Below are 27466 nucleotides of genomic sequence, written 5' to 3' on the forward strand. Positions count from 1 at the left end.
CCCCCCCCCCCCCCCGGTCAATGGTGTCCTGCTTTACCCATGTTAAAATCTGGTCACCTTAATTTACGGTCTTTATTCTGACATCTAGAGGAGCTCCGTAGTTCAAAGAACTTCCTGTGCTGAAATAAAGGTTGTTAGTCCTTACAGTAATTCCACAAGAGTTATTCTGTTGTAGTAAAATGAAACACAAGTCCAGTGACACCTCAAAGAGAAACATTTCTTTCAGAGTTTTTGTGAGTCAGGTTACTTTCAGGGGTAGTCAACCCGTGGTCCTCCAGATGTTCATGGACCTTACAATTCCCATTGTAATTTTTAATATATATAATTAAAACGCTGGCAGGGGGCTCATGGGAATTGTAGTCCATGAACATCTGGAGGACCACGGGTTGACTCCCCCGCCCCCGATATATTATCTCCGTGTTTACAAAACACTCCTGCTAGGTGGGCCATATGGTTTCCTCCCACACACACAGTGCAGAAGCTGGAGCTCAGAAACAATGAGGCCAACTAGCAAGTTTGCGCAAGAGGTTGGGACAGTCCCTTCAAGGCAAAGGCTGGCAGGGGCGCATGGGAATTGTAGTCCATGAACATCTGCTCTGGGTGCGAAAGCTGCCCGGCCGCGCGCGATCCAGAGGAGCTGCCGGGCGCGGCTCGCCATTGGCCGGGCGGCCGGGGCACGTGGCCCTGGGAGTCATCGGCGGCGGGGGGGGGGGTGTGGTGTGCGCCGGGCGCGCCTGAGTCATTCGCTGCCTCGCAGGAGCCGAGCCGGCCGGAGCAGCAGGCAGAGCCGGACGGGAGCGCCATGAAGGGCGGCTGCTGCAGCGCCTCCGCCTCCGCCGCCCTCGCCCTCCTCTTTCTCCTGGCCGCGGCCCGAGGTTAGTGGGCGCGGGGCTCAACCTGTTGAACTGCCAGGGGGGGATTCCTGGTCCGCCTCGCCTACTCCGCGGGGTTATTGTGAAGAGGACCCGGCCGAGGGCTGGAAGTGGAGGGGGAAAGAAATGTTGAAATGTTGCTTGGATCCGTCCCAGGCTCAGATTTCGGGACGGAAAGTTTGCTTTCCAGGGTTTCCGTGCAGGGAAGGGGCAGGCTTAATAGAGAGGATAATTCTCTAATGCCAAAGAGAAGAGATGCATCCTGCTCTCCACGGGGAAGGACACTCTGTACGTGATCAGAGGAAATCTTGTGTTATGTTTTGCGGGTTGGGTTTATCCTACAGAAGTGGGTTCCAAGCCAATCCATGAGTTGCAGCAAAGTCTAAACTATGCTTAATCAGGATGGCCTTTCTGTTTACCTGGGATTTTGATTGCGGAGGTGAAGGTTTCGGAACCGTCAAAAGCCACCCAGATTTGGCATGGACAGGAGGAAAGCAGGTGCATTTCCCTCCCAATTAAATGCGATTGTTTTTGTTTACAATCACAGTTTACCTTACCAGCAAACTCAGAGGGGTTGTTAGCCCGTGTGGGACTGTACTGCCCGATTTCCCGTGCCCCACCTGCCTTTGTAAATTCTTGCCCAGTGATGAGATGCAGATAGATCTTGGTCACCTGGAGGTGGGTCCTCCTTGGCCTAGGTGAGTGCCAAGTTCGGCTCAAGATTTGGTAGAAGTGGAGTGTCCTAGAAATGGAGTGGGGGAATTTCCAAGTCATTACAGTGCTGTTGAGGAAGCGTGTAATTTCTTTCCTTATGCCATCCGTAGATGTCACCCTTAGAATAACAAGTGAGGACGTGGGCGTGTACGATGGTATTCCTGCTGCTCAGAAAGATGGAGTCTTGGTTTAGGGGACAGAGTTTTGGAATTGGAACTCCTGCTTCGCGTACCGGAGATCCCAGGTTCAGAGTCCAGCTCAGTTAATGTGAAAGATTAGACCCTAGAGCAGGGGTAATCAAACTGCGGCCCTCCAGATGTCAATGGACTACAATTCCCATGAGCCCCTGCCGGCGAATGCCGGCAGGGGCTCATGGGGATTGTAGTCCATGGACATCTGGAGGGCCGCAGTTTGACTACCCCGAGAGCTAGAGAACAGCACTAACCTGGAGACACCTTACTTGATCTAAGGTAGCTTCCCATGTTCGTATTTATTTGTTTGCTTCATTGGTAGCCCGCCTTACTCACCGGACTCAAGGTGGATTAAAAATATATATTTAAAAGTTTGTCAGAAAGTATATGATACCCAATCAACCCTGCAGTAGAATTAGGAGTATTTTGGGGGGGGGCTGTCTGAGGCATGAGAACCTCCCAAAGGGGATAGTGTTAGGAAAAAGACAATAAACCTAACCAACAAGTAGTTTAGGATCCAAAAGGTTAGGTGCCCACAAAATAAAAAACGATCAATTTGTATTGACACTTATAGCACACAACTTATAAAGTTAAAAAAAACACAGACAAAGCCCGTAGGCTAAGGATTGAAATATCATAATACAATGTTAGACCTAATGCGTTTTGGCCCCAAAATGGGTCTTCTTCAGAGGTCTAGTTTGGAACACACAGAGAATGCAGATAGCAGCCAATGATGTGATATGATTTCCCTCCCAATTTATTCTCTGTGAATAACAACATCAGTTGAAATGGAGCTTATAGGAGATGTCCACTGTCTTCTCCAAAGCTGCTTAGATGTTCTGTGGTGTGCCAGTAGCTTCTGCACATGCCTGAAAGCAAAGGAGGTAGAAGAAAAATGGGGTGCAAGGACGTGTGTCCAGCCAAGTATTTTCCCCCTCCTGATGGAGGGTGGCAGGAGAAGGAACTGGCTTAGATGCCCTGGACAGCTGGTTAAAGCCCAAGGCCTGGTGGACTAAGCATTGTCAGCCCTACTGAGGCCTTTTCACTGGGAAAGAGGAACTGAGCATGAGAAGGAAAGGAAGGTGAGGCGGTCACAAGTGCTTACAGAAAGCTCCCCATCCTGCTTCCAGTGGGCACCGTGGTGCCTGCCAGGACGTTCCCAGGTGCCCACCATGTGTTTCAGAGAGTTGGGCAGGGCCAGTGTGAATGTAGGACAAGCGAATGGCTGTCTCAACGCAACAAAGTGGGTTATTCTTCTTTGCATTTGTGTTATGCTCCATTCCCCTTCCTCTCGTGTGCATAATGTGCATGCACATGCTTGGCTCTGCCTTCTGCAGTAGCCACTGTGTGATTGCACCCACCCACCTACCAAAATACGAAAGACATCCACAGGTTAGTAAAGGTTGAGTCCTCCTGATTTATAGAGTGGGGCTACCAACCTTAAGACCACTTTCTTGAGAATAAGCCCCACCTGAGTGCAACTGTACACATTTCTGAGCAGATTCAAGATTGCTTTTTGAATTCTGCAGGGAAGAAAAGGCCAGCCGATTCAGCCTTGGGTACAAATGGCTCTTGGACTGCAAAATATTTTTGTTTGTTCCTAGGCTTTGGTCAGCAGCTGGTACCGCCCCTCCCCTGTGCCAGCTGCCCTTCAGTTGCCAGTTTCAGTGGCAGAACCAATGGTGTTTGGCAGCAAGTCAGGGGTGGAGGGGGGTAGGCCATCTTTCCCCACATTTTGTTCCTGTTAGTGGTCCCCGAACTGGTCCCCTCCCCAAGCAACATGACTGCTCATCATGGCTCCACTATTGTTTGCTATGCTAATAGGGATGCTAATACTAACAAGGAAGCAAAGGAAAGGATTTGGTCTTTTTTTCCCTTGGAGATTGTGGTGATGGCAGGAGGCCCCTGGGGAGGCAGAGGAGACAGAATCTGGATAGTGGAACCCAATTTGAAAAAGTTTTTAAAGTGTATTGTGTGGCTCCATCTGTGAAACTGCAGTCGTGGTGTGGAAGACCCCACAGATGCTGCATGCAAGTCAGCATCTTGAGGAAGCAGTGATGGAGTAAAATTGTCAGCATGACGTGTGAGCACACCACCCAAAGGCCCTGCTGCTTTCTAGCAGAAGCTGCCCACGCTTTCACCGTGTCCTACCAGATTTCCGGGGACTGCAGGTTTGCTGCTTTCCCTTGCATGGAACCGTGGGCTTTGACGATCCTTCCCAGGTTCTGCAAAGGAAAGGGACTATTCTATGGTCTGGCTTCTGTGATGGTGACTAAGCGCGATAGTTGGAAATTGGTTTTGACTTCACGGGTCTTAAAACCTACCTCTTGTGTCTTAATCATTTGGCAACCCCTGTCCCTGAGAACACACAATGTTGTCTAATCTCTCCAACCAGAGTTTTGTCCATTGCTACAGACCCTTTATCTCTGGGGTAGTCAAACTGCAGCCCTCCAGATGTCCATGGACTACAATTCCCAGGAGCCCCCTGCCAGCATTTGCTGGCAGGGGGCTCCTGGGAATTGTAGTCCATGGACATCTGGAGGGCCGCAGTTTGACTACCCCTGCTTTATCTGAACCAAAAGGAATGTGCTTGTGTTTGTCCAGTGAATGTCATAGGTTGCATTTGTTCTTTGCCCTGATGGGTCTGGAAGGACAATGGGCCATAAAGGAACTCATGAATGAACCAGGGTTGCAGGTAAGCCTTGATGAGGCTCTTCCCAGCATGGACATGATTGCAAAAGGAAGTTTCACGTGATTTCAGCTGTCCCTGGCTGGCAGATTGTCCATGAAAAAGGTAACAGGCCACATCCTCTTCCCCAGTAATACCAGTTGCATGTTATAATAAAATCAGAGTCCAGGAGCACCTTTGAGACCAACAAAGATTTATTCAAGGCGTGAGCTTTCGAGTGCAAGCACTCTTCATCAGACTCAAAAGCTCCTGCCCTGAATAAATCTTTGTTGGTCTTAAAGGTGCCACTGGACTCTAATTTTATCGTGCTACTTCAGACCAACACGGCTACTCCTTTGAATTGCATGTTATGTAAGTGCATGAGAGAAGTTTGAAGCTTTGAGTATTAAAATGCAGGGGTTGCTTGATGCAAAAGCAATGGGTCTTGGGACACGTTAAACCAGGGGTAGTCAAACTGCGGCCCTCCAGATGTCCATGGACTACAATTCCCAGGAGCGAATGCTGGCAAGGCCTTCTGGGAATTGTAGTCCATGGACATCTGGAGGGCCGCAGTTTGACTACCCCTGCGTTAAACAGATTGCTTCAGTGCAGTCCTAAGCAGACCTGCGTCCTTTTAAGTCGGTTGACCTCAAAGGACTTAGAAAGGTAAGACTCTGTTTTGTGGGAAGAGAGTGCCTGACCCAAAGCCCACTGCAGACTTTCATGCTGAGGGGAAACGTGGATCCAGGTCTCCCTGCCAGGCCCTGCATCTTATTCTTGCGGAACAAGGAAAAATAAATGAAAACGGTTGGTGGAGAAGGCAATAGAGCAGGGGTAGTCAAACTGCGGCCCTCCAGATGTCCATGGACTACAATTCCCAGGAGCCCCTGCCAGCGAATGCTGGCAGGGGCTCCTGGGAATTGTAGTCCATGGACATCTGGAGGGCCGCAGTTTGACTACCCCTGCAATAGAGCCATTAAAAAACACGGGCCTCACAACAGACCTGCGGCTTCTTCTGCTGGGCCAGTGCTTTTCTGCCTCAGACGCCTGGAGAAGTCCGGGCCTTTGGCCGCTTGGATGCTCCAGGCCCTTTTGGTTTGGCATCTCTTCTACTAATTGGCTAGTAGGGCAAGCGCTGGAAAACGAGCCGCTCCTCTGACTTCCAGGAACATGCCCAAACAACCTCAAGACACATTTTCACATCCCGACCGGAGTAGCTACGGGGTGGTTGGGAAGAGGCAACCCCGGTTCCTGTGGGCATCCCCTCCTCCCTGCCTGCGGCTCGTGGCAGGCGCATTGATGGAGGATGAGGTCAGCAGGGGAACAGGCTGTGACTTGATCCGGTGCCCAGGCTCAGTCGCTTGCCTGCAGTCGCTCTGAACTCTCTCCGGCTTTCTCTTGCCCTCTCTTTCCACGGAAGTGAGATTAAGTCCAAGGGCTTCGTCTATAAAAAGCCGAGCAATGTAATCACGCTCCCAGGAGTTGCAGCTTAAGCCAGCCATGCCTCGCCCCGTCCCTGGGCCGCCTGTTAATCCCTGCCTCCGGATCACGGGGAAATCGGGCGCTATTTTTGGTCTCCTTGTTTTGGCTCGCTCTACGCCAGTCAGAGTTTTCTATTCCTTTGGGGGGGGGGGGGGGGGCTTGGTGTTACTCATAACACCCACAGCCTGAAGCCAAGAGGATTTCTAATGGAATAGCGGAATCTTTACTGCTGGTTCAGACAAGCTGGCCGAGGAAGCGAGCCGATGAGGGGGATGGCTAAGCCACACTACAAGAGGCAGCCTTCCACAGAGCTATCAGAAAGAGGTTATCAGCTGGAGACTGAGAGAAGGCAGGAGTAGTTCCCATGCCTGTGCTCATCAAAGTGAACTCCCAGATGGCTCATGATCGGGACACGTGCAAAAGAGATCTGACAATCAAAACACTGCAGGAATGTGCTTTGCTTTATTTCAGGGGTTGTCAAACTGCGGCCCTCCAGATGTCCATGGACTACAATTCCCATGAGCCCCTGCCAGCTAATGCTGGCAGGGGCTCATAGGAATTGTGGTCCATGGACACCTGGAGGGCCGCAGTTTGACTACCCCTGCCTTATTTGATTCCAGAAGGATCCTTCCAGGCTGCTTGCCAGAGATAATAAAATGCAGTCAGATTTGGGGTGCTTCCTCTTTCTCCTTGCCCTGACGGGTTTTTGTTTCTTTCAGGCGAGCTCTGCAAAGTGAACCAATGTCAGAATGGAGGGACCTGCCTTACTGACGTCGATGAATCTCCTTTCTTCTGCATCTGTGCCGACGGCTTCACTGGGATTGTTTGCAATGAAACTGAGACAGGTACAAATGGGGCTCATAGCCCAGGCTTGTTGTAATAGTACAAAATACCTCCAGTGAATTTGTACACAACCAACAGGGACGTCCTAAGCAGAGTTACACCCTTCTCAATCTAGTCATGTCAATGAGTTTAGAAGCTTAGAGTTTAGTTCATTCATTAAGTATGTTTATTTGATGATGATGATGTTAACCATTTAATCGAGTCCAACTCTTGGCCAACTGTTGCCACGATTTTTTATCCTACGCCGCTCTCTTTAATTGTGTAATGTTGTGGCCAATGTCCATCTTTGTCATATCTAACCACCGTGCCCTCTGTTGGCCTGGTTTCCTTCTTCCACTGTCCAATCCTAGCATAATTTGTTTTCTCCATTGAGTTGAATCGCATGATATGGTCAAAGTAAGTGAGCTGGAGCTTTGTGATTTTGCCTACCAGTGAAATATCGGGCTTTTATGCGCTGTAGTATTTCCTTGTTTAAGAGCCTCTTGTGACGCAGAGTGGTAAGACAGCAGACATGCAGTCTGAAAGCTTTGCCCATGAGGCTGGGAGTTCAATCCCAGCAGCCGGCTCAAGGTTGACTCAGCCTTCCATCCTTCCGAGGTCGGTAAAATGAGTACCCAGCTTGCTGGGGGGTAAACGGTAATGACTGGGGAAGGCACTGGCCAACCACCCCGTATTGAGTCTGCCATGAAAACGCTAGAGGGCGTCACCCCAAGGGTCAGACATAACCTGGTGCTTGCACAGGGGATACCTTTACCTTTTTATTTCCTTGTTTATGACTTTTGCTGTCCATGGAACCCACAGAAGCCTTTTCCAGCACCAGAGTTCAAAAGAGTCTGATTTTTTGTTTTGTTTTTTGTTTTTATTTACTGGGAACAAATTCTATTCAATCTAGTGAGCTTGACTTCTAAGTAGGCTTGCATAAGATTGTGCTGCAAGGGACTGTCCCAACCTCTTGTGCAAACTTGTTATTTGGCCTCATTGTTTCTGAGCTTCATACAATAATTCCAACTTCTGCAGTGTGTGTGTGGGAGGCAACCATATGGCCCACCTAGCAGGAGTGTTTTGTAAACACAGAGACAATATATCGGGAGACCTTAAGTAACCTGACTCACAAAAACTCTGAAAGAAATGTTGTTTCTCTTTGAGGCGTCACTGGACTTGTGTTTCGTTTTACTACAACAGAATAAATCTTGTGGAATTACTGTAAGGACTAACAGCCTTTATTTCATCACAGGAAGTTCTTTGAACTACGGAGCTCCTCTAAAGTCGGGGTAGTCAACCTGTGGTCCTCCAGATGTCCATGGACTACAATTCCCATGAGCCCCTGCCAGCGTTCGCTGGCAGGGGCTCATGGGAATTGTAGTCCATGGACATCTGGAGGATCACAGGTTGACTACTCCTGCCCTAAAGCACTATATAAACACCCAGTAGTATTTGGACACTAACACAACATGAGTTGTGTCCAACTGGGTTTTTTTGTTGATCTTAATAAATATTTTAATCTTGTAGTATTTTTTTAATTGAGGCACTGTCAGACAGGGCATCTTGAAAGAGTCTCTTTCGCTTTATTTATTTATTTATATTTAGAATTGACGACCTGGTATGTGAATTGCCCAGCTGCCTTAAATTGGCTCCAGGCCAGGAGTTGCTATGTTATCTCTCCGAGCCAATTTGTCATTCTAGCAAATTGTCAACAAGCCTGAGATTCTGGGGTGCATTGAAAGGGTGAAGCTGTCCTCTTGAAGTTTCCATCAGAAGATGAGCCTGATCGGTTCTGAAGGCCAAGAGGGTTAAAAGCTAGGGAGCGAGAGAGACAGAGAGCTCGTGATAGCTTGGCTTTTGATATGTTTAACACCTGTGCAGAAGAGGATGCTAAATTAAGAGTTTATTTCACGTATGAAACTATAAGGTAGAGTCATCTAACTTAAAGGTTTACACATTTTTTTAAAAAGAATAAAAATTTAAAAGGTATAAAGCAGCCTGCAGGCCACAGCTGGTGAGCCGGATTTTTAACTTTCCCATCTCCAGTGTCATGTCCCTAATGCAGGGGTAGTCAACCTGTGGTCCTCCATATGTCCATGGACTACAATTCCCAGCAAACGCTGGCAGGGGCTCATGGGAATTGTAGTCCATGGACATATGGAGGACCACAGGTTGACTACCCCTGCCCTAATGAACTCCTAGGCTCTGGAGCTGCTTTTGACTTTTAGAGTACCTGATGGTTTTCCCTTCTGCCACAGTGAGCACATCAGAGAGGACCGGGGGAGATTTGCACTGGTGTCATGGTGCAATCAAAAGTGTATTTTTTTAAAGCACCTTCTCCACCCACAGCACTCATCTGATTCAAACCACACAGACACCTCTGGACAATTTCACATTATTCGGTTGCATCCCGTCCAGGTGGGCCTTTACAGCTAACCAGCATGGTGGTGTGGTTGAGAGCTTCTAATCTGGCAAGCTGGCTTTGATTCCCCACTCCTCCATGTGCAGCCAGGTGGGTGACCTTGGGGTTGCCACAGTCCTGATAGTGCTGTTCTAACTGAGCAGTAATATCAGAGCTCTCTCAGCCTCGCAGAGTGTGGGAGAAGAAGGGAAGTTGATTGTAAGCTGCTTTGAGACCCTTTGGGCAGTGAAAAGTGGAGTATAAAACCCAACTCTTTTTCTATATTGGAGTGTTAAAGGAGACAGCTTAGAACAACTTATTACTTTAATGTTTATTTTGAGTTTTTGTTTATAATGTGTTATTACCTGCCCTGATCCTTTGGGGAAGTGTTGGGTTATAATAAAATATATTAGTAACATGTATAAATAAAATGTATTATTATCATTGCATTCTCTCCCCCCTGTTAGTTCTCATCGGATTACCTCTTCCATCTCTGTCCTCCTCAGGGCTCTGCCAGCCAAATCCCTGCCAGAATGATGGCGTGTGTGAGGTCACCCCCAGTCGGGGGGATGTCTTTTCCAAATACATCTGCAAGTGCCCTTTGGGGTATGAAGGCAAACACTGCCAGACCAGTGAGTATAGGGGGGGGAGGACTGGGCAGAAAGGCTGGGTCAGTGAAAGGTTAGCCCTACTGGGTCAGGATACGGCATGACCAAAAAAAGGCAAATACCTTTAGAGACAGTGATATGAAAAGGGCTGGGAGTTGGCTTGCTTAATCCTTTGCTCCTCAGCAATTTCTCAGCTGACAAAATGCCCATTCAATAAAAAAAAAAAGATACTGCATGAAGATGAAAAGCAGGAGGGGAAAATGGCAAGAAGAAAAAGGCCCCTCCTGCTGCTGATCTTCTATTCCAGGGGTAGTAAAACTGCGGCCCTCCAGATGTCCATGGACTACAATTCCCAGGAGCCCCTGCCAGCGAATGCTGGCAGGGGCTCCTGGGAATTGTAGTCCATGGACATCTGGAGGGCCGCAGTTTGACTACCCCTGTTCTATTCCAATCGGAAACTTCCCCAGGCTGTTTTTACGATGGGGAAAAAAAGTCACTGAACGAAGGATGGGCACAAACTGGCTGGCAGCTTGTGGTTTGCAAATTAGAGCATTTCCACAAACTTGGGTGCAAGAACTTTCCATATTGTTGGGGCAGTTCATGAAGAATAGAAAGCAGGGACTCCTGCTTTCTGTCCTTCACGATAAATAGCTGTTTGGTTTGAATGACTCAAAGCCATCTAAACTTTGCTTTCTGTTCCCTGCAAAAAGTCACTCAGCCTCATGGAGCCATTTAAACCAAACAACTGAGCCCAGCTGTCTGTAAACCCTGCTTTTTGCTCCCCACAAAAAGGCATGGGGAGCAGAAGGCAGAGGTTTAAACTTTAAATGTTTCATGAACCAGTAAGAACTGAGTTGGTTTGCATGAGGTCATCCATGAACCACAAACTGATGGATATTGCCCATCCCTACACTGAATTCTTTCAGGCCAATTGATATGGTACAAAGACCTTGTGTCTCCTCCCATGGCAGGTTGACAGATGTAGTGTGGGAGTTACATTTTTGGAGCTGAATTTCCGGGTACGAGTAGGCTCAGATTAGGCTTGTGATACGTGGGGAGAGGAGACTGAAGCCTTTCCTCACAAACTTTTCCTAACCCAGTGGAGTGACTGTTTCCTCTGTTGGAGAAACTGGCATGTAGCCGTCAGTAGTTTGCTCAGTGGGGTCAATGGCCGCTCCATGAGGCCTCCTCCTTGTTCATTCTTATGTTTATCTTAGTGCAGTTTTTAAATCTAGTTTTATTGTATCTTAGTTGCTGCTTAATATTTTTAGTTTTGTGATTTCATACAAAGCCAGTTTTGTTGTAGTGGTTAGGAGTGCGGACTTCTAATCTGGCATGTCGGGTTCGATTCTGCGCTCTCCCACATGCAGCCAGCTGGGTGACCTTGGGCTTGCCATGGCACTGATAAAACTGTTCTGACCGAGCAGTGATATCCGGGCTCTCTCAGTCTCACCCACCCCACAGGGTGTCTGTTGTGGGGAGAGGAAAGGGAAGGCGACTGTAAGCCGCTTTGAGACTCCTTCGGGAAGAGAAAAGCGGCTTATAAGAACCAACTCTTCTTCTTCTTCTTCTTCTTGTTTTGCTGTTACATACCTTGGATCTTGACTTGGTAAGAGAAAGGCATACAATAATCACCTTCTTTTGATATACTAGAACTAACCTCAAAGATATGGAATATAATTTTTAAAGGAGTCTTCTATGTACCCAAGAACATAATCAGGTGCTTTATTATGATCCAAGATCAGCATACAGACAAAGGCATAACAAAATACACATCTGTCATTCACACAACCAACGATAAAACTATTAATATACACCTAAGAGCATAGAAATTAGAGAAAATTGCCTGAAGGTAATTTTTAGTTGTGATTGTATTTAGTTGTGATTATATTTGGCAAAAATGTTTGACATTTCCTCAGATATTTGTTGTGATTTTAAGTCGTGGCAAGGGTTCACTCCCACAAATATGGTTGGGAATGCAAGTAATTTTTTAATTAATTTATTAATTTACATTTTGGATGTAAATTACAACAACAACAACAAGCCTTTAATAGCATATAAAATACAGTATAAGAAGGGAAAGTGCAAAGGGATCCACTGCTTGTGAGAACAAAGGCAAAGATCATGCCTTAGGACAGGGGTAGTCAAACTGTGGCCCTCCAGATGTCCATGGACTACAATTCCCAGGAGCCCCTGCCAGCGAATGCTGGCAGGGGCTTCTGGTAATTGTAGTCCATGGATATCTGGAGGGCCACAGTTTGACTACCCCTGCCTTAGGGTAAGACATAATACATTTGCAAAATATTAAGAATGCTTCTGGTTCAGTGCTAGAAGTGACAATAGTTACCGAGTATCAATAACTGGTTCTGTAAAACCTGAAATGCCACGTTGATAGACAAGAACTTGAACAAAATAACTATCCAAAGTCTTTTAAATCAGCAGTGGATATTATTTATTCAGTATTGGGAGAGGAAACTTGCAGAAGTATTGGCAGTGATATAATTGGGGGGGGGGGATGAATGTGACCTAAGAATATTTTTTCTTTTGAGCAGTTTTATTGGCATGCAAACTTACATTGATATAGTTAACTAGTTTAAAGTCTAATTTGACTCATTGACTAAAGCGGGGGTCATCAACCCTCGGTCCGCAGCCCGGTACGGGACTGCGAAGGCCACGGTACCTGGCCGCCGGCAGCCTCCCCCCCCCATAGCGAGAAGCTCGGGGAAGAGGCAGGCCCGGCACGCCGGTGACGCAAATGAGCACGCGCAGTTGCCGCACGTGCGCGCTTGCTCCCCCTGGTGGCGAAACCGTGCATGTGCAGTTGATGCACATGCGCATTAGCGCCCCCTGGAGGCGATAACGCGCATGCGCTGCAACTGCTTGTGCGCATTTGCGCGCAGCTGCTGTGCGGCGCCTAGGCCGTCGGCTCTCCCCTCAGCCCTGAGGCCGTCCCTGACCACAGAAAGGTTGGAAACCACTGGACTAAAGCTTCTTGAATTTACTGATTTATTTCTTTCTGCTACAGAATCTTCCTCCTTTTCAGCCTTAGACGTGAACAAATGCTTTATGCGGCCGTGTCAGAACGGAGGAATCTGCTCGGATCTAGAAGGAGATTATGCCTGCAAATGTACTCCGCCCTACTTGGGGAAAACCTGTAACATCCGTAAGTTCCTGGGAATGACAGTGCTGGTAGAGGGGCGTGTAGGAAGCATCCAAAGCATGGCCTTGCTGGATCTGTCTGAAGTCCACCTGTTTTGAGCAGTGGCTGACCCGATGCTCCAGGCATACTCATTGAGGCAGTGACTTTCTCCTGTCTCTAGCATCTGGTATGCTCAAGGCACTCTGTCAGTAACTCTGCTTGGAACGGAGCTTGCTTGTTTGTGAATGGTGCCACAAAATTTGTGGTATCAGGTCAGCAAGAAATCCTCCCAGTGGGGCTCCGTGCTTGTGGGTCACCCTTAGGTCAGGGTGTGTGTGCCAGCTCAGGGGTGAAATCCACCCACATACGCATGCTTGAGATAATTGCCATGTCAACGCTTACTCGGTTCTTTTTTGCATGACTTGGCTCGCATAGATGAAAGAGGCGGAAGTGAGATAAGGGGCCTACACTGGTCAACATAACATAACTCCGCTAAAAAGGGCTCTTCCCCCAAGAAAATTGATTTGATAACTTTCATGGTAGAAATGCAGGGCAGGAAGCCTTGGTTGGGAGTGTTCTTCTGTCGCTATAGGCCTAATCCTTTGAAGGTGTTGAAAAGCAGCTGGCGCAGCTTAAATATACAAAGGCCTTCTTCTCTTTTGTGGCTCCTCATGTGAACTGATTGCAGACCAAATGAAAATGTGCTGTAGGGCAGAATTTGGCGTCAGGAGTTGAAGAACAAGCCTACACTCAGCCAAACACAAAAGGTGATACAGCATACACACTGCAGACATAGAAGCCCTGTGTTGACAATGTAAGAGGCCTTGTACACTCAAGGATCTCAAGTGGGAGCACATGGAGAAATGCTTTCCTGAGACCCTAAATAACCAGTGTCAATCAATGTAAATTTGGGGGCTAAGTGACCAACAGAAAGCCTCTTCTTTCAGAAGACCACTCCTTATGCTGAGAAGAAGAAGAAGAAGAAGAGATATTTCTTATATGCGGCTTTTCTTTACCCAAAGGAGTCTCAAAGCAGCTTACAGTCGCCTTCCCTTTCCTCTCCCCACAACAGACACCCTGTGAGGTGGGTGAGGCTGAGAGAGCCCTGAGATTACTGAAGAAGAAGAAGAGTTGGTTCTTAGATGCTGCTTTTCTCCACCACAAAGAGTCTCAAAGCGGCTTACAATCGCCCTCCCTTTACAGAAGGCTAATCTGGAGGCGGCCATTGCCTGCATGGCTAAGTGATTTGGGGCCGGATTGGGCGCTAGCAGCCTAACCTGGTATAGATAGAAAAATGTCTGCTGAGCTACTTTGGTGACTTGAGAAAGGGAGGCATCAAGTATCACCCCCAGATTCCTGATGGTTTGTGCAGCAGTAAACTGTTCGCCATCCAGGCAAACAGGGTGTCTGTTGTGGGGAGAGGAAAGGGGAGGAGACTGTAAGCTGCTTTGAGACTCCTTCGGGTAGAGAAAAGCGCCATATAAGAACCAACTCTTCTTCACTAATCTCAGGGCTCTCTCAGCCTCACCCACCCCACAGGGTGTCTGTTGTGGGGATAGGAAAGGGGAGGAGACTGGAAGCCGCTTTGAGACTCCTTCGGGTAGAGAAAAGCGCCATATAAGAACCAACTCTCCTTCATGGCAGAATGGGGATTTGAACCTGGGTCTCCCCGATCCTAATCCAGTGCTCTGCTACTTCTTCGAGAAGGGCTTAATTAACAATTTAGGTGGGATATTAGTCGCCAGGCCGAAGCTGACCTCCGTGGCTTTGTAGGGTGTTCTTAACCCTCTTTTATTGTTGTCTCTCTTGTTCTGCCTGCTTGTCTTCCTCCCTCCTGTTCTTCTTCCCTGCCCCCCAATGCTGCTCTCCAGGCTGTGCCTCCGCTCTGGGCTTGGAGACAGGTGCCATTGCGAACACCCAGCTCACAGCCTCGTCGGTGCATTTTGGATTCCTTGGTTTGCAGCGCTGGGGTCCGGAGCTGGCTCGCCTCAACAACAAAGGGATTGTGAATGCCTGGACCTCCAGCAATTACGACAGGAGCCCCTGGATTCAGGTATTTGGGCGGGAAGCCACAGCGAGGCCACCATGGATCGGCCTGGCCTAATCTGCCGTAGGGCATCAGGGGACTTAGAAGGGACAGCCCTACTTAGGAAATTCAGCCTGGAGAAAAGGAGGTTGAGAGGGGACATGATAGCCCTCTTTAAGTATTTGAAAGGTTGTCACTTGGAGGAGGGCAGGATGCTGTTTCTGCTGGCTGCAGAGGAGAGGACACGCAGTAATGGGTTTAAACTTCAAGTACAACGATATAGGCTAGATATCAGGAAAAAGTTTTTCACAGTCAGAGTAGTTCAGCAGTGGAATAGGCTGCCTAAGGAGGTGGTGAGCTCCCCCTCACTGGCAGTCTTCAAGCAAAGGTTGGATACACACTTTTCTTGGATGCTTTAGGATGCTTAGGGCTGATCCTGCGTTGAGCAGGGGGCTGGACTAGATGGCCTCTATGGCCCCTTCCAATTCTATGATTCTATGAAATGTGCGGTTAATGTGCCCTTGTGTTATATAGGGAGCCGCAAGGGACAGAAGGCCAATCAACTTGGAGGCAGGAGTTAAACTTGGAGCCGGCTTTTGTCACAGGAGAAAGGGGGATGCAATCGGAATAGGCGTGGAAGAGAAGCGGGTGGGAGGAGAGCTCCCCTGGTCTCTTGGCTGCTTAGGATATTTCTTCACGCGCAGTGTGGAAAATGTGCTTCAGCCAGGGGTGGGTTGGCCATTTAACTTACAGGGGCTGCTGGGGGTCTGGAGCAAGAGACCCAAACCTCAGCAGCTCTTCCAGAGCCTCTGTGGTTGCTTGGCAGTTGGCGGTCCGCCCTAGCCGTTGGTGGCAGATCACTCCCTGCCTCCTCCTGCATTGCTTTGAGTTGGTGGAGTGGGCTTAAGGCCCCACTGCATGGCCCTGCAGTGCGGGCTCAGAGCTCCAAGGCCCTTTTCAGCTCCTGATCTGCTCCTGGCTCCAGTGCTGCTGTTCAGCCAGACCAGGGGCGGTCAAACTGCGGCCCTCCAGATGTCCATGGACTACAATTCCCATGAGCCCCTGCCAGCAAACGCTGGCAGGGACTCACGGGAATTGTAGTCCATGGACATCTGGAGGGCCGCAGTTTGGCTGCCCCTGAGCTAGACAGTTTGGGTCATCCTGCCCTCTGCGGATCTTGTCTCTGCCCCAGGTGAATCTGCTGAGGATGATGAGGCTTTCTGGCCTGTCCACACAAGGGGCGCGTCGCGTGGGCCGGGTGGAATATGTGCGGGCCTACAAAGTGTCCTACAGCCACAATGGCCGCGAGTTTGTGTATTTCAAGGCTGAGAAAGAAGATCACGATAAGGTAAGCTAGTGGAGGGGGTGGGGAAAGCTCTGCCTGGGGGAAGGAAAGGAGGGGAGAGCTCTCTGCCCTCTCTTCTTCCTATGCTTGCTCCGTGTTTTAGCACTTTGAGGTGTTCAGAGGCTTCCCCCTGCGACTCTCCCATTTTTGACCTCAGGTATGTCAGCCTGGGAGAGTGTGGCAAAGTCACCTGGTGAACCTCAAGAGTGGTGTCTGGTCCTAACTGAATTATCTGCCCACAGCACCAAATTGGCGAAAGCAGGGGGGTCTCATTATCCCCGTAGTACCAAGAGGGCAAGTTCATAACAGAGAGGCGATTTGGACACACCACTTTCAGATTGGAAGCTCAGTATTTTAGCTGCTTTACTGCAGGGTTTTTTTCAGGGGAGAGGTCTGAAGGGGCCAGCCCCATGTCCCCTTGGATGTTTTGGAGGTGGGTGTTTTGTCCCTTCTCATCGTCAGGAAGAGCTAACATTAACTCTAAAATCATTTAATTTGCTTTGTTCCGGCATCTCTAAAGTCCCAGGCAATGATGTCCCAGTGACCAATCTTTCAAGTCACCCACTGCATGCATGATAGTTTTGTAACTTGGAGATGCCAGTGACTGAACCGGGGACCATCTGCTTGCCGAGCAGATGCTCTGCTACTGAGCGACGGCCTGTCCCCTCAAAGGAGACTATTGAATCCTTTTGAGGCTAGAAATTCTTAGTGTTCTCCCCCCCCCCCTACTGCAAGCTTTGAGTAGCTGTCTAATCAGAAGCACATGGTTCCTCGCTGCATAGTTGCCATTCCTTTCCCCTTGGCTTCAATTGTTCTTTCTCGCCCTGCTGGAAGGACAACAGAAAACACATGTGACTGGGGTTCCTTCTGCACGAAAGGCGAGAGGTGTCCTGCATTGCATTAAGGCATCACGCACTTGCGCACGCAGCCAAGATGCAGGCACACCCAGAAATAGCTTGTTCAAAAGCAATTTGGATGATTGTTCTAGCAAATGGGCTTGTGGCTGATCGGAAGCTGTTAATCACAGCCATCCCTCCACTAAAAGGAGACTTACGAAGTGCATCTGTCTAGACCTGGAATCTATTATAAAGAGGGGCGTGTGCTTTGTGCGAGAAAACTCACAATGCACAAAGCATTTGACATCCTGAAAATGCAGCACATGCAACCGGAATAAATTGAGACTGTTAAAATCTGCTTGCGTTAGTACTGCATGCTTTAATTTTGGGTTCTGTGTGCTGGATTTTTTCGAATTGTTTTTACAGAGGGAAAAACTGAAAGATTATCAGGCATAAGGGCATAAGTCCATCAGATGCCCCCTCATCTGATTACTTGCATCTCCCTGGATATAGGTCTTCCCCATAACTGAAAACGACTCTTTTTTTTTTCATTTGAAATCCCAGGGACTGAACTTCACATTTCTTACACATTTGAGTTATGAGTTCTTATATCTTCACACTAGTACAGCAGAGAAACCAAAGTCCCTGATTCAAATACATATCTTTGCCTCTACCATGAGCTTATTTGGCAGCCCTTGGCAAACCACTCTGTCTTAGCATCGTTCTCCCAGCTGCAGTCTGGGGATAAAAATGCTGATACCTGTGCATGGGCTAAACAGCAAATGCATGGGAAGCTCTCTCTTCAGTTCCTGATGCACCTGTCACTGGCCACTTTTTGGAAGGACCCATTGCTAGAACATGTGTGTTGAAAGAAGGGGCACTGTGCCCATTGCCCCTCTGCCTGAAAACTGAGACAATTGCTAAGGGTGGTACGATGAGGCCACATTTTCAGCCAGGCATATTCAGGGTGTTTCCCTGTCTTGTCCTGTCCACCCCTGGTCCTCTAGTGTAGGGGTAGTCAAGTCTGTGGTCCTCCAGATGTTCATGGACTACAATTCCCATGAGCCCCTGCCTGCAAATGCTGGCAGGGGCTCATGGGAATTGTAGTCCATGAACATCTGGAGGACCACAGGTTGACTACCCCTGCTCTAGTGTATGCCAGGCCTCCTCTCTACCTGTCATATCATAGTTCTGTTCCTTTTCTGTCATGTTGTGTTAAGTTTTCTTGAGTATCTGTGTTTAAACCTCTTAGTAATACCAAAGCACAACATTAGCTGTGTTGGTTTATTAGCCTAAAATATACCATCTCCATTATCAAGGGAAAACATTTTGGTTAGGCTTGGCAGTCAATTCAAGAACATTACTTGGTTAATCAACTGCCTTGGGCCTAGATGATGATTATTTGCTTGATTAAATTCCAAATGAGCCCCAATAAAAGTTTGCTTTTTTAAAAAGAGAGACAACCTGCAAGTTAACTGAAAAATTACTGTTCGTTGTTAGAAAGACAATTTTTTCCTTTTGTTCCCTCCCCATGCTTTTTTAAAAGAAGTAATCAATTAAATTTTTGATTTAATTGTTGACTTTTTAATGTTTATTATGGGGTTTAATTAATTTCCTTTTCTCATCAGTAGTGTCATTTTAATCCTTCTTAGAAGCTCCTTTGAGAGTGAGAATGTAAGACACAAATCCTTTAAAAAGAATTATCCCCATAAAGTGTTATGATAGTGTTTAAAAATCAAGTGGATGTTTAACTCAGATCTTTACCATTTAATGTTGGCTCTCATTGATTAAAGTTTTCGTTACAGAATATGCCAGTTAATGTAATTTAAAACTGGCTACTGTGTGTGTGTGTGTATATATATATATAGACTGGCTACAGATTTTTCTGCCCTTGTGTGTGCTGAGATGTAGTTGCCTTAACCAAAATTCCCTTTAGAAAAGGGCTGGGGTGGTGGGGGACTCCAACGGCAGCCCTGACCCCAAGACCTTTTCCTCCTCATAATTTCCCTTTGCAGGTTTTCGAAGGCAACGCAAACAATGATGTCCCAGTGACCAACCTGTTTAATCCACCAATCACAGCGCAGTACATCCGCATCCATCCGGTGGTTTGCCGTAGGGCTTGCACGTTGCGGTTTGAGCTGATTGGCTGCGAAATGAACGGTAAATGCTTCCCATTGGCTTTGCCAAGATGGGTGGCCACGCACTTCCTGTTTGGGGTGACTAATCAGAGGACAGCATTCTGGCTCTTTGCTTCCATCTGTGTCCACGTTGGGGCTTAAGGAGGGAGGGAGTTTGGACAACAGAAGAAAGAGAGCATCAAAATGCTGCATTAAGACCATAATGCTGTGCCATGTATACCTGCACGTCCATGGGGTGAGTTCTGTGTGGTTAAAGCTATCGCCTCTTGCTGAACTCAGTTTATGTCCTGTTAGCCTTTAGCCTTGGGAAGTGTGGCTTTGATCTTTACATCTTGTCTAAATTCCAGTAGCGGGTCACTGACTTTCCTTTGTGAACTTTTCACTTGGAGGGGAGGAACAATTAAAATGCTACCTGCAGGCAATCTGAAGGTCAGTGTAATTTGAAATAAGAATGTCCTGGCTTTCCTTGTTAGCTCCGAAACGATCACTGTTTTGCACAATGCAATCAGTTTTACCTCTCATGGAGAAATGGTCACAGCCTGCCTCCATTTTGAGCAGTGGGGAGAGAAAAATATTAGAAACATGAATGGCACTTCTGAGGGGAGCCTGTCAGATGCTAGTCCTTTTGAGAATCTCTGGAAAGTTTGTGGTTTTACCATAAAGGCTTTGGTGATTTCTGAAAAGGTGTGGTGTTGATTCCCCCCCCCCCCCGGAAATGATGTCATGCTGTCACTTTCGGCTGCTGCCTCATGTCACTGCTCCTCCCGTCCCAGTCCCTTGCTAGTTGCTGGCAGCCCTGTGGAGAAGGCCATGGAGATGTACAATAAGGCCTACCCCAAACCACCAGGAGCTTAAGAGAGGCTAGAATGGTGTAGTGCCAATTGAAAAGCTATATTTGAGTGGTGGGGCAAGGATAAGCTCAGCAGAGTCACGTGATTCCCCCTGCTCTGTGACACAAGGCCTGTCACTGGTTACCTCTGCTCAAAATCTGTAGGTACTGATCCGATTGCATGGAGAATTGGCAGCTACCCACATGGCAGCTAAAACTACTTCCTCTGTTTTTGGGGGGCCATGAGCTGGCCTTCATGTCCTGGAGATGTTGGCTGCCTGCTCCCAGTTCTTCCTCTGTTGGCATTAGTAACCACAGCAACACCCACTGGTGGTGCTAGGCAATCCAGGATTATGTATGGCTTCCGCCACTAATACGGCTGTTATTGTTGGCTGCTTACATAGAGCAGCCTTTCTCAACTTTTTAACATTGAGAAACCTCTGAAACACTCTCCAGGCCTTGAGAAACTCCAGAAATGGTGTGATCCTGCAGAATAGGGCTGGGAAGCAGAGCTGTGCACATGCCCACCCGGGGCCCCTCCCCTTCCCACCCCCTCCAGGCCCATCAGGGGCCGTTTTGGGAGGGGTGGGTGGGTTGACATGGCCCTATCACCCAATAAATGTTTTAACACATTTTAAAAATATATTAAAAATTAATGAATTCCCACTCGTTTGGGAAACCCTTCCAGGGCCGTCAGGGAAGCCCAGGGCTTCATGAAACCCTGGCTGAGAAAGTCTGCTGTATAGAGTGCTGTCAATGCAGGCTGCATTGCAGTAACCAAAGAAATCAGCCCCAGGGAGTTTGTAATCTGGATTTCCACCAAAGTGGATCAAGCTGGCCCCAGTACTTGGTGGCTCCTCATGCACTGCCCTAGAGCCCACCCTCCAAAGCGGCCATGCCCTCCAGGGGAGCTCACCTCGGATGTCGGGAGATCAGTCTTCACTCTGGGAGACCTCCAGGCCCCAACTAGAGGTTGGCATCCCTCCGGTAGCAAGGCAGAAGCCCTTCCCTAGGGGACTTCATGCTGCCTCAAAGCAGCTGCACCAAAGCAAGTGTGACCCCGCACAAGCACAGGACCCCACCAGGAAGGGCTTTTGCTTCTCCACTGTCAGCGGGCCTAAAACTGGTTAGATGAGTGACAAAAGGAAAAGAGGGAAATGAGAGATGCCTTTAGCAAAGGATGGGTGTTTATTTACTCCATTTATAGCCCACCTTTCTCCCTGTGGGGACCCAAAGTGGGGGGCATCGTTCTCCCTCCCCTCTGTTTTATCCTCACAACAATCCTGTAATTAAGGTTCGTCTCAGAGCGTGTGACTGGCCCAAGGTCCCTCAGCCAGCTTCCATGGCAGAGGGGGGACTTAAATGCAGGTCTCCAAGATCCTAGTCTGATGCTCTAAATCAGGGGTAGTCAAACATTCGCTGGCAGGGGGCTCCTGGGAATTGTAGTCCATGGACATCTGGAGGGCCGCAGTTTGACTACCCCTGCTCTAAATAACCACTATACAGCACATGCTGCCAGGGGCTCATGGTAATTGTAGTCCATGCCCCCCCCCCCCCCCGGCACACAGCATCGCTCTCTCACTGTGTGGGTGTTCACTGGGTGCCTTTCCATTTTCAGTGTTTGTCTTAAGAAATTTATAGCCTGAGGAAAGTTTGGATTATTTGCTTTGAAACTCTGGGCTTCATTGAATTCATCAGCCACTAGCCTCAGTTCTCCCACAAGTCAAGTTACCCAGAAATAACACTGCTCAGTTCCAACTGGAAATACATCCAGGAAATCTGCAGTCTTGGAAGTTTTAAGTTGGCACAAATAAATTACAAAATAGATTTGAAAACTCCCCCAAGCTGAAAAGGGTCTTGTGAATGTGTTGCAGGCATTTGTTGGGATTCTCTTTTTGTAGCTGTGGGGTTTGTTTGCCTGTACTGGTGTCTGAGACAGTGGTTTTCAAACTGCCTTACGAGACACCCTGGTGTCCTTTAGAAATGTATTAGCAATTCGAGGTCGGTAATAGTGAAGATACTTCTTGGTACCTTGTATGCCTCTTCCAGCGCTCACCTCAAGGGGAAGTGTGTGTGTGTTTGAGGAGGGGGGGCGGGATTCAATCGACATAACATTCCAAAACCAGCTGCCTCGGACCAAGGGTTCATAGAATTCGGCATCCTGTTCCCCTCAGTGGTGACCAGGTGCTTCTAGAGCAGGGGTAGTCAAACTGCGGCCCTCCAGATGTCCATGGACTACAATTCCCAGGAGCCCCTGCCAGCATTCGCTGGCAGGAGCTCCTGGGAAATGTAGTCCATGGACATCTGGAGGGCCGCAGTTTGACTACCCCTGTTCTAGAGCCTCAAGCAGAAGGCCATCTGTCTGAAGAAGAGAGCTCTGGCTCAAAAAAGCTCATAAAGGCAGGGGTAGTCAAACTGCGGCCCTCCAGATGCACTGGCAGGGGTTCATGGGAATTGTAGTCCATGGGCATCTGGAGGGCCGCAGTCTGACTACCCCTGGTTTAAGGTGCTGCTGGAGTCCGTGTTTTACAATGGTGCTGCTGGCCTTCTGCTGGCCTTCTGCTGCTGCTGGCCTTTCAATCTCTGGCCTTCGGGGGTGTTCTGCTTCTGCCTTTTTCAACACTGGGAGAGGCCCGCTTGTCACCCTGTCTCCAGCCCCCCTGGCAGGACACAAAGGTGGCTTTCCACTGGGCGAGGGCAAGAGCCGTTGGGACCCTGCCTGAGCGTGCTGTGGAAAGCACAGCCTTGGAGGCACATGGAAGAAGGTTCTCTGGAAGGGTGAAAGCCACTGATGTGAAGGAGCTTTGGGTGCAGCTGCCTGCTTGACTGGGTTCATTTGGAAGGGTCTGTTGTAGGTGGGCGTTTCCCTTTCACTTGTACCCGTAAACCGTTGTGTTACAGTATATTTCAACACGGCAGGTTGCTCGGATCCCCTGGGCATGAAATCTTACCTGATCCCTGACGAGCAGATCACAGCCTCCAGCGTGTACAAGACCTGGGGCATCGGTGCTTTTACTTGGCATCCACACTACGCCCGCCTGGACAAGACTGGCAAGACGAACGCCTGGTCCGCCCTTACCAATGCGCTGGGAGAGTGGCTCCAGGTACATCTTTGTTGTTGCAGGGCAGGAAGAGGAAGGATTAAGGCAGGGGTAGTCAAACTGCGGCCCTCCAGATGTCCATGGACTACAATTCCCAGGAGCCCCAGCCAGCATTTGCTGGCAGGGGCTCGTGGGAATTGTAGTCCATGGACATCTGGAGGGCCGCAGTTTGACTACCCCTGGATTAAGGGATGGGACGAGGACTAGGCCTGTGAATTCAAATCGCCTGGCTTTCATAATCCCAAGAGCTTTGCATGGCTACTTACGGACAGGCTTTTTCAAATTCTTGGAATGTACTAAAAAAGGAACTTTAAGCCTAGGCTATCTCGGAAGAAGAGTAGCTTGTCTCAAAAAAGAAAGGAGCTTCTTTCAGTCTGTGGAATGACTCTTGGTTTTATAGAAACGTTCTAGGGATGGCACGCTGCTTCTATTGTGGGGGCGGGGGGGGGGGAGATTGACAGTTTTTGGGAAGCAGGAGGATGAACTGTCTAGTCACAACTTGCTTGTCTGCTCCTAGCAATATGATTGTGTTAAAATATCCCATGGTATGCTGCAAGAAGTCCATATTTTTTAAAAAAATAGCGGAAGACTTTCTTTAAAAAAATCCAATTTCTCAAGCAAGGGACCCTCTCAATAAACTTTACAAACAGGCTGTACAGAAGCTTGTTTAGATCTGATGCTAAAACTCTTATTTTTGAGTTTGAGATTTACGAAGAATGTTCATCGTTGGGGAAGAGACGATTAGGTAATTGGGGTGAATGTGCAGAGGAACAGATGCTTTCAAAACATGTTTCTCTGAGTGGTTTTTAAGGAGAGAGCTGGTTTTCTTGTACCCTGCTTTTTACTGCCCGGAGGAGCCTCAGTGCAGCTTACAATCGCCTCACCCTGTGAGAGAGAGAGAACTCTGAAAGAAGAGTCATTCAGCTGGTTGCATGTTTGTTTGTTTATTTTTAAGTTTATGTTTATCCCCCGCCCTTCCCTAGAGGCTCATGTAGATGAGGAGTGGGGAAGGAAACCCGCCCTATGTTTTTTTTTTGCTCTTCAGCCCTATGGGTTTTTTTGCTGTCAAGACAGCCAATTTAGGGCAGCCTGGTAGATTTTCAAGGCAAGAGACATTCCAAACGTGGTTTGCCATTTCCTGCCTCTACAGCAGGGGTAGTCAACCTGTGGTCCTCCAGATGTTCATGGACTACAATTCCCATGAGCCCCTGCCAGCGTTTGCCACAGGTTGACTACCCCTGCTCTACAGCACGGGATAGTGGTTAAGACTGACGGCTTCTAATCTGGCAAGCTGGGTTTGATTCCCTGCTCCTCCACATGTAGCCGGCTGGGAGACCTTGGGCTAGTCACAGTCCCGATAGCGCTGTTCTGAGAGGGCAGTCCTGTTAGAAGCTGTCAGTCTCTCCTCCCTCACAGGGTGTCTGTTGTGGGGAGAGGAAGGGAAAGCAATTGTAAGCCTCTTTGAGGCTCCTTCAGCCAGTGGAAAGCAAGGTATAAAAGCCAGCTCTTCTTCTCCTGGTGGTCTTCTTCTTCTTGGTGGTCTCCTATCAAATACTGACTGGGACCAATCCTACTTACCTTCTGCAAACTGACAAGATGGGGTTAGCCAGACCATATTAATGTGTTGTAGCTGGGGATGGTGCAGGCGGGTACTTCTTTATGGACTTTCCCCTTGATTTAAACCCTCAAGTTTTAAGAACGGCCGCAAAAGAGCTTCCACCAAAGGTACAGATTGCCATCCCATACGGAATGCCAGTCAAAGCCTGAAACGGCTGGATCTGTCCTCCAAGCACATAGCACTGGGAGGCCAGGCACATGTAGCATTTTAGGGTGACCTACTTCCAGGTCAGGTGGCAGCATTTGAATTGGGAGCTCCAGCCTGTCTTTCTCATAAAACTCAAGCCCCTTTTCTTGGCTCTTGCAGATCGACCTTAAGAAAGAGAAGCAGGTGACAGGGGTCATCACACAAGGAGCTCGTGACTTTGGACATATCCAGTACGTGGCTTCCTTTAAGGTGGCCTACAGCAATGATGGCAGGTCCTGGACTCTCTACAGGAACAGCAGAACGAACAGCACACAGGTATGTATGAAGAAGCTTTCTCCCGAGTCAGGGGATCCATCCATCTGCATTAGCTTTCTGGTGTCAATCAATCAATCAATGTTTATTTACGGTCATTCAGACCAAAACTGGCTTTCTGTTATCTCATTCCAAACATTTTCTACCAGGAACTTTCTATAGCACAGGTGCCAGGGTTGGGTGCGAGAGAATTCATTAGTGAGAATATTGGGCTGGGCGTTGTGAGGTATGGGTTCAAATTCCTGCTGAGACAGTCCAAATTCTTTGGGTCAGTTATGCCCTTGTGGCCAGATCTCCCTCACAGGGTCATTGTGGGGCTAAAAAGGGTGGGAAGGCGAACAACGTATGCTGCTCCTTGGATAAAACGTTGAAAGTGTTCTGGATGTATAACCAGGATTTATGAACTCTGCATCATATAAGCCTTTAAAAAATTGAGTCTATTTCATCCCCCCCCCAGCCCTGTAAAGTGGGTCAGTTCCCATTCTTGCCATGCTGTAGGGCAGGGGTGGCCAAGGTGGCTCCCCAGATGTCCATGAACTACAGTTCCCATAAGCCCCTGCTTGCAGGGGCTTATGGGAACTGTAGTTCATGGACATCTGGAGAGCCAGCTTAGCCATCCCTGCTGTAGGGCTTCCCCGTTATCTCTTCTAACAGTGCTGCCTTGTTTTCTTCACCCTACAGATATTTGAAGGAAACTCCGACAACTACTCGCACAAGAAGAATGTGTTTGACGTGCCCTTCTATGCCCGCTTTGTGCGCATCCTCCCTGAATCTTGGCACAACCGCATCACGTTGCGTGTGGAGCTACTGGGGTGTGACGAGTAGGCCCTCCCTCGGCCAGGGACTGTGGAGCAGAGAGCCGGACTGATTTTTCTTGCCCTTGCTGTTGCGGCCTCTTTCCTGCCATGTTGTGCCCCAGGGAAGCATTGATACAGATTCTGCGCATGTGGGGACGGGGCACTGGGAGCATTGCTGGGTTGAGATCCTGCTTCCCCCTTTCCTTCCTGGTTTTGCATCTGTTTGCAAACACCCTGTGAGGGGCACACCCATTTGTAGGGGGCCGCCCTCTTTCCACTGCCACGCTACGGTCCCCTCACTTCCCGAGTTTCTCCAGCGATGCACTTTAAGAGCTGCTCTGTGCAGTTGTCATTTCTTCAGTATGAGGGACTTTGGGGACTGTCGTTCTGGGAGCTGGGCTCTCGAGCAGAGCAGTCTTGGCACCCTCACAAAGCCACAGCTCCCAGGGGGTCTTTGGAGGCGGGCAGCCCTGTTGCTTAAGCTGGTGTGCAGTCTAGGATGCAAGTGGCTCAGTGTGTACCCTGTCCTTTAAGCTAAATTGTGTAGTTGTTGTCTTTTTGCCACTGAAGCAAATTTGCATAGTTATACAGAATTTATCCTGCTTTTATCGTCAGAGGGAGGAGCAAGAAACTGTGTTCGGGACGCCTGAATATCCCTCCCCTCTTTGCCCTCCTGTGTTTTCAGCAGCCGTTTCATGCCCACGTTGAAAATTGTTTTTGTTCCCTTGAGGCCTAGAATCTTGCTTTTTTAACAGTGGAAACAGAATTCTTCGCCTAGTGCTCTCGTCTGAGCTTGGCGGGATCCACATAGGCCCCTCGTAGCCCCTTTTCTTTTTGCTAAGATGTCTCAGGATACCCGATAGCAACTCAGCGTTCTGGTTCATTTGGGAACGGCCTCAGCCCACCTGCAACTGGAAGGACAGCTGTAGCCACAACATCCTATCAGAGGGCCTGTTGGCCAGGTAAACCTAGTACAGGGTAGAGCATGCTAAAGGAACAGGACTTTGCGATGCCCAAATGGGGAAGAAAGGACCAGTTTGGAAAATAAAAATATAAAATGTCTCTTTGTCCAGTTGGGGCTGTGCACATGGGCTGGATGGAGGGCAAACCTAACTGAAGGGGCTTCAGTGCAACGGGGAGCCTGTCTGAGCTCTGGAAGCCACAGGGATAGTCAAACTGTGGCCCTCCAGATGTCCATGAACTACAATTCCCAGAAGCCCCTGCCAGCATTCGCTGGCAGGGGCTTCTGGGAATTGTAGTCCATGGACAACTGGAGGGCCGCAGTTTGACTACCCCTGCACTAACTCAAGCGATGACAACAATAAAAGTCCTAGGAAAACCCAGAGACTGTGGTGATCATGACTTCCCAGCAGGGAGCAGTGTGGGTAAACCTCTGTGGTATTGAAAACGCCTCATG

The 27466-nt window shown here is 48.6% G+C and overlaps 1 protein-coding gene across 2 annotated transcripts; it reads left to right on the plus strand.

The window, feature by feature from the left end:
* The first annotated feature begins 610 nt into the window (after positions 1 to 610).
* On the plus strand, positions 611 to 27111 carry MFGE8 (milk fat globule EGF and factor V/VIII domain containing). Of its 2 annotated transcripts, none has more exons than XM_077317459.1 (10): positions 611 to 875; positions 6647 to 6772; positions 9660 to 9785; positions 12787 to 12924; positions 14772 to 14953; positions 16119 to 16274; positions 19123 to 19267; positions 22976 to 23178; positions 25100 to 25255; positions 25934 to 27111. In XM_077317459.1, the coding sequence occupies exons 1-10, from the start codon at positions 803 to 805 to the stop codon at positions 26075 to 26077; spliced, it is 1449 nt and encodes a 482-aa protein (XP_077173574.1). In that variant the 5' UTR covers positions 611 to 802; the 3' UTR covers positions 26078 to 27111. The 2 variants fall into 2 exon arrangements, with proteins under 2 accessions (XP_077173574.1, XP_077173575.1); XM_077317460.1 differs by having other exon boundaries at positions 22994 to 23178.
* Positions 27112 to 27466: the final 355 nt, after the last annotated feature.

This window comes from Paroedura picta, chromosome 18 (assembly GCF_049243985.1).
Source record: "Paroedura picta isolate Pp20150507F chromosome 18, Ppicta_v3.0, whole genome shotgun sequence".
NCBI classification, from domain to species: Eukaryota; Metazoa; Chordata; class Lepidosauria; order Squamata; family Gekkonidae; genus Paroedura; species Paroedura picta.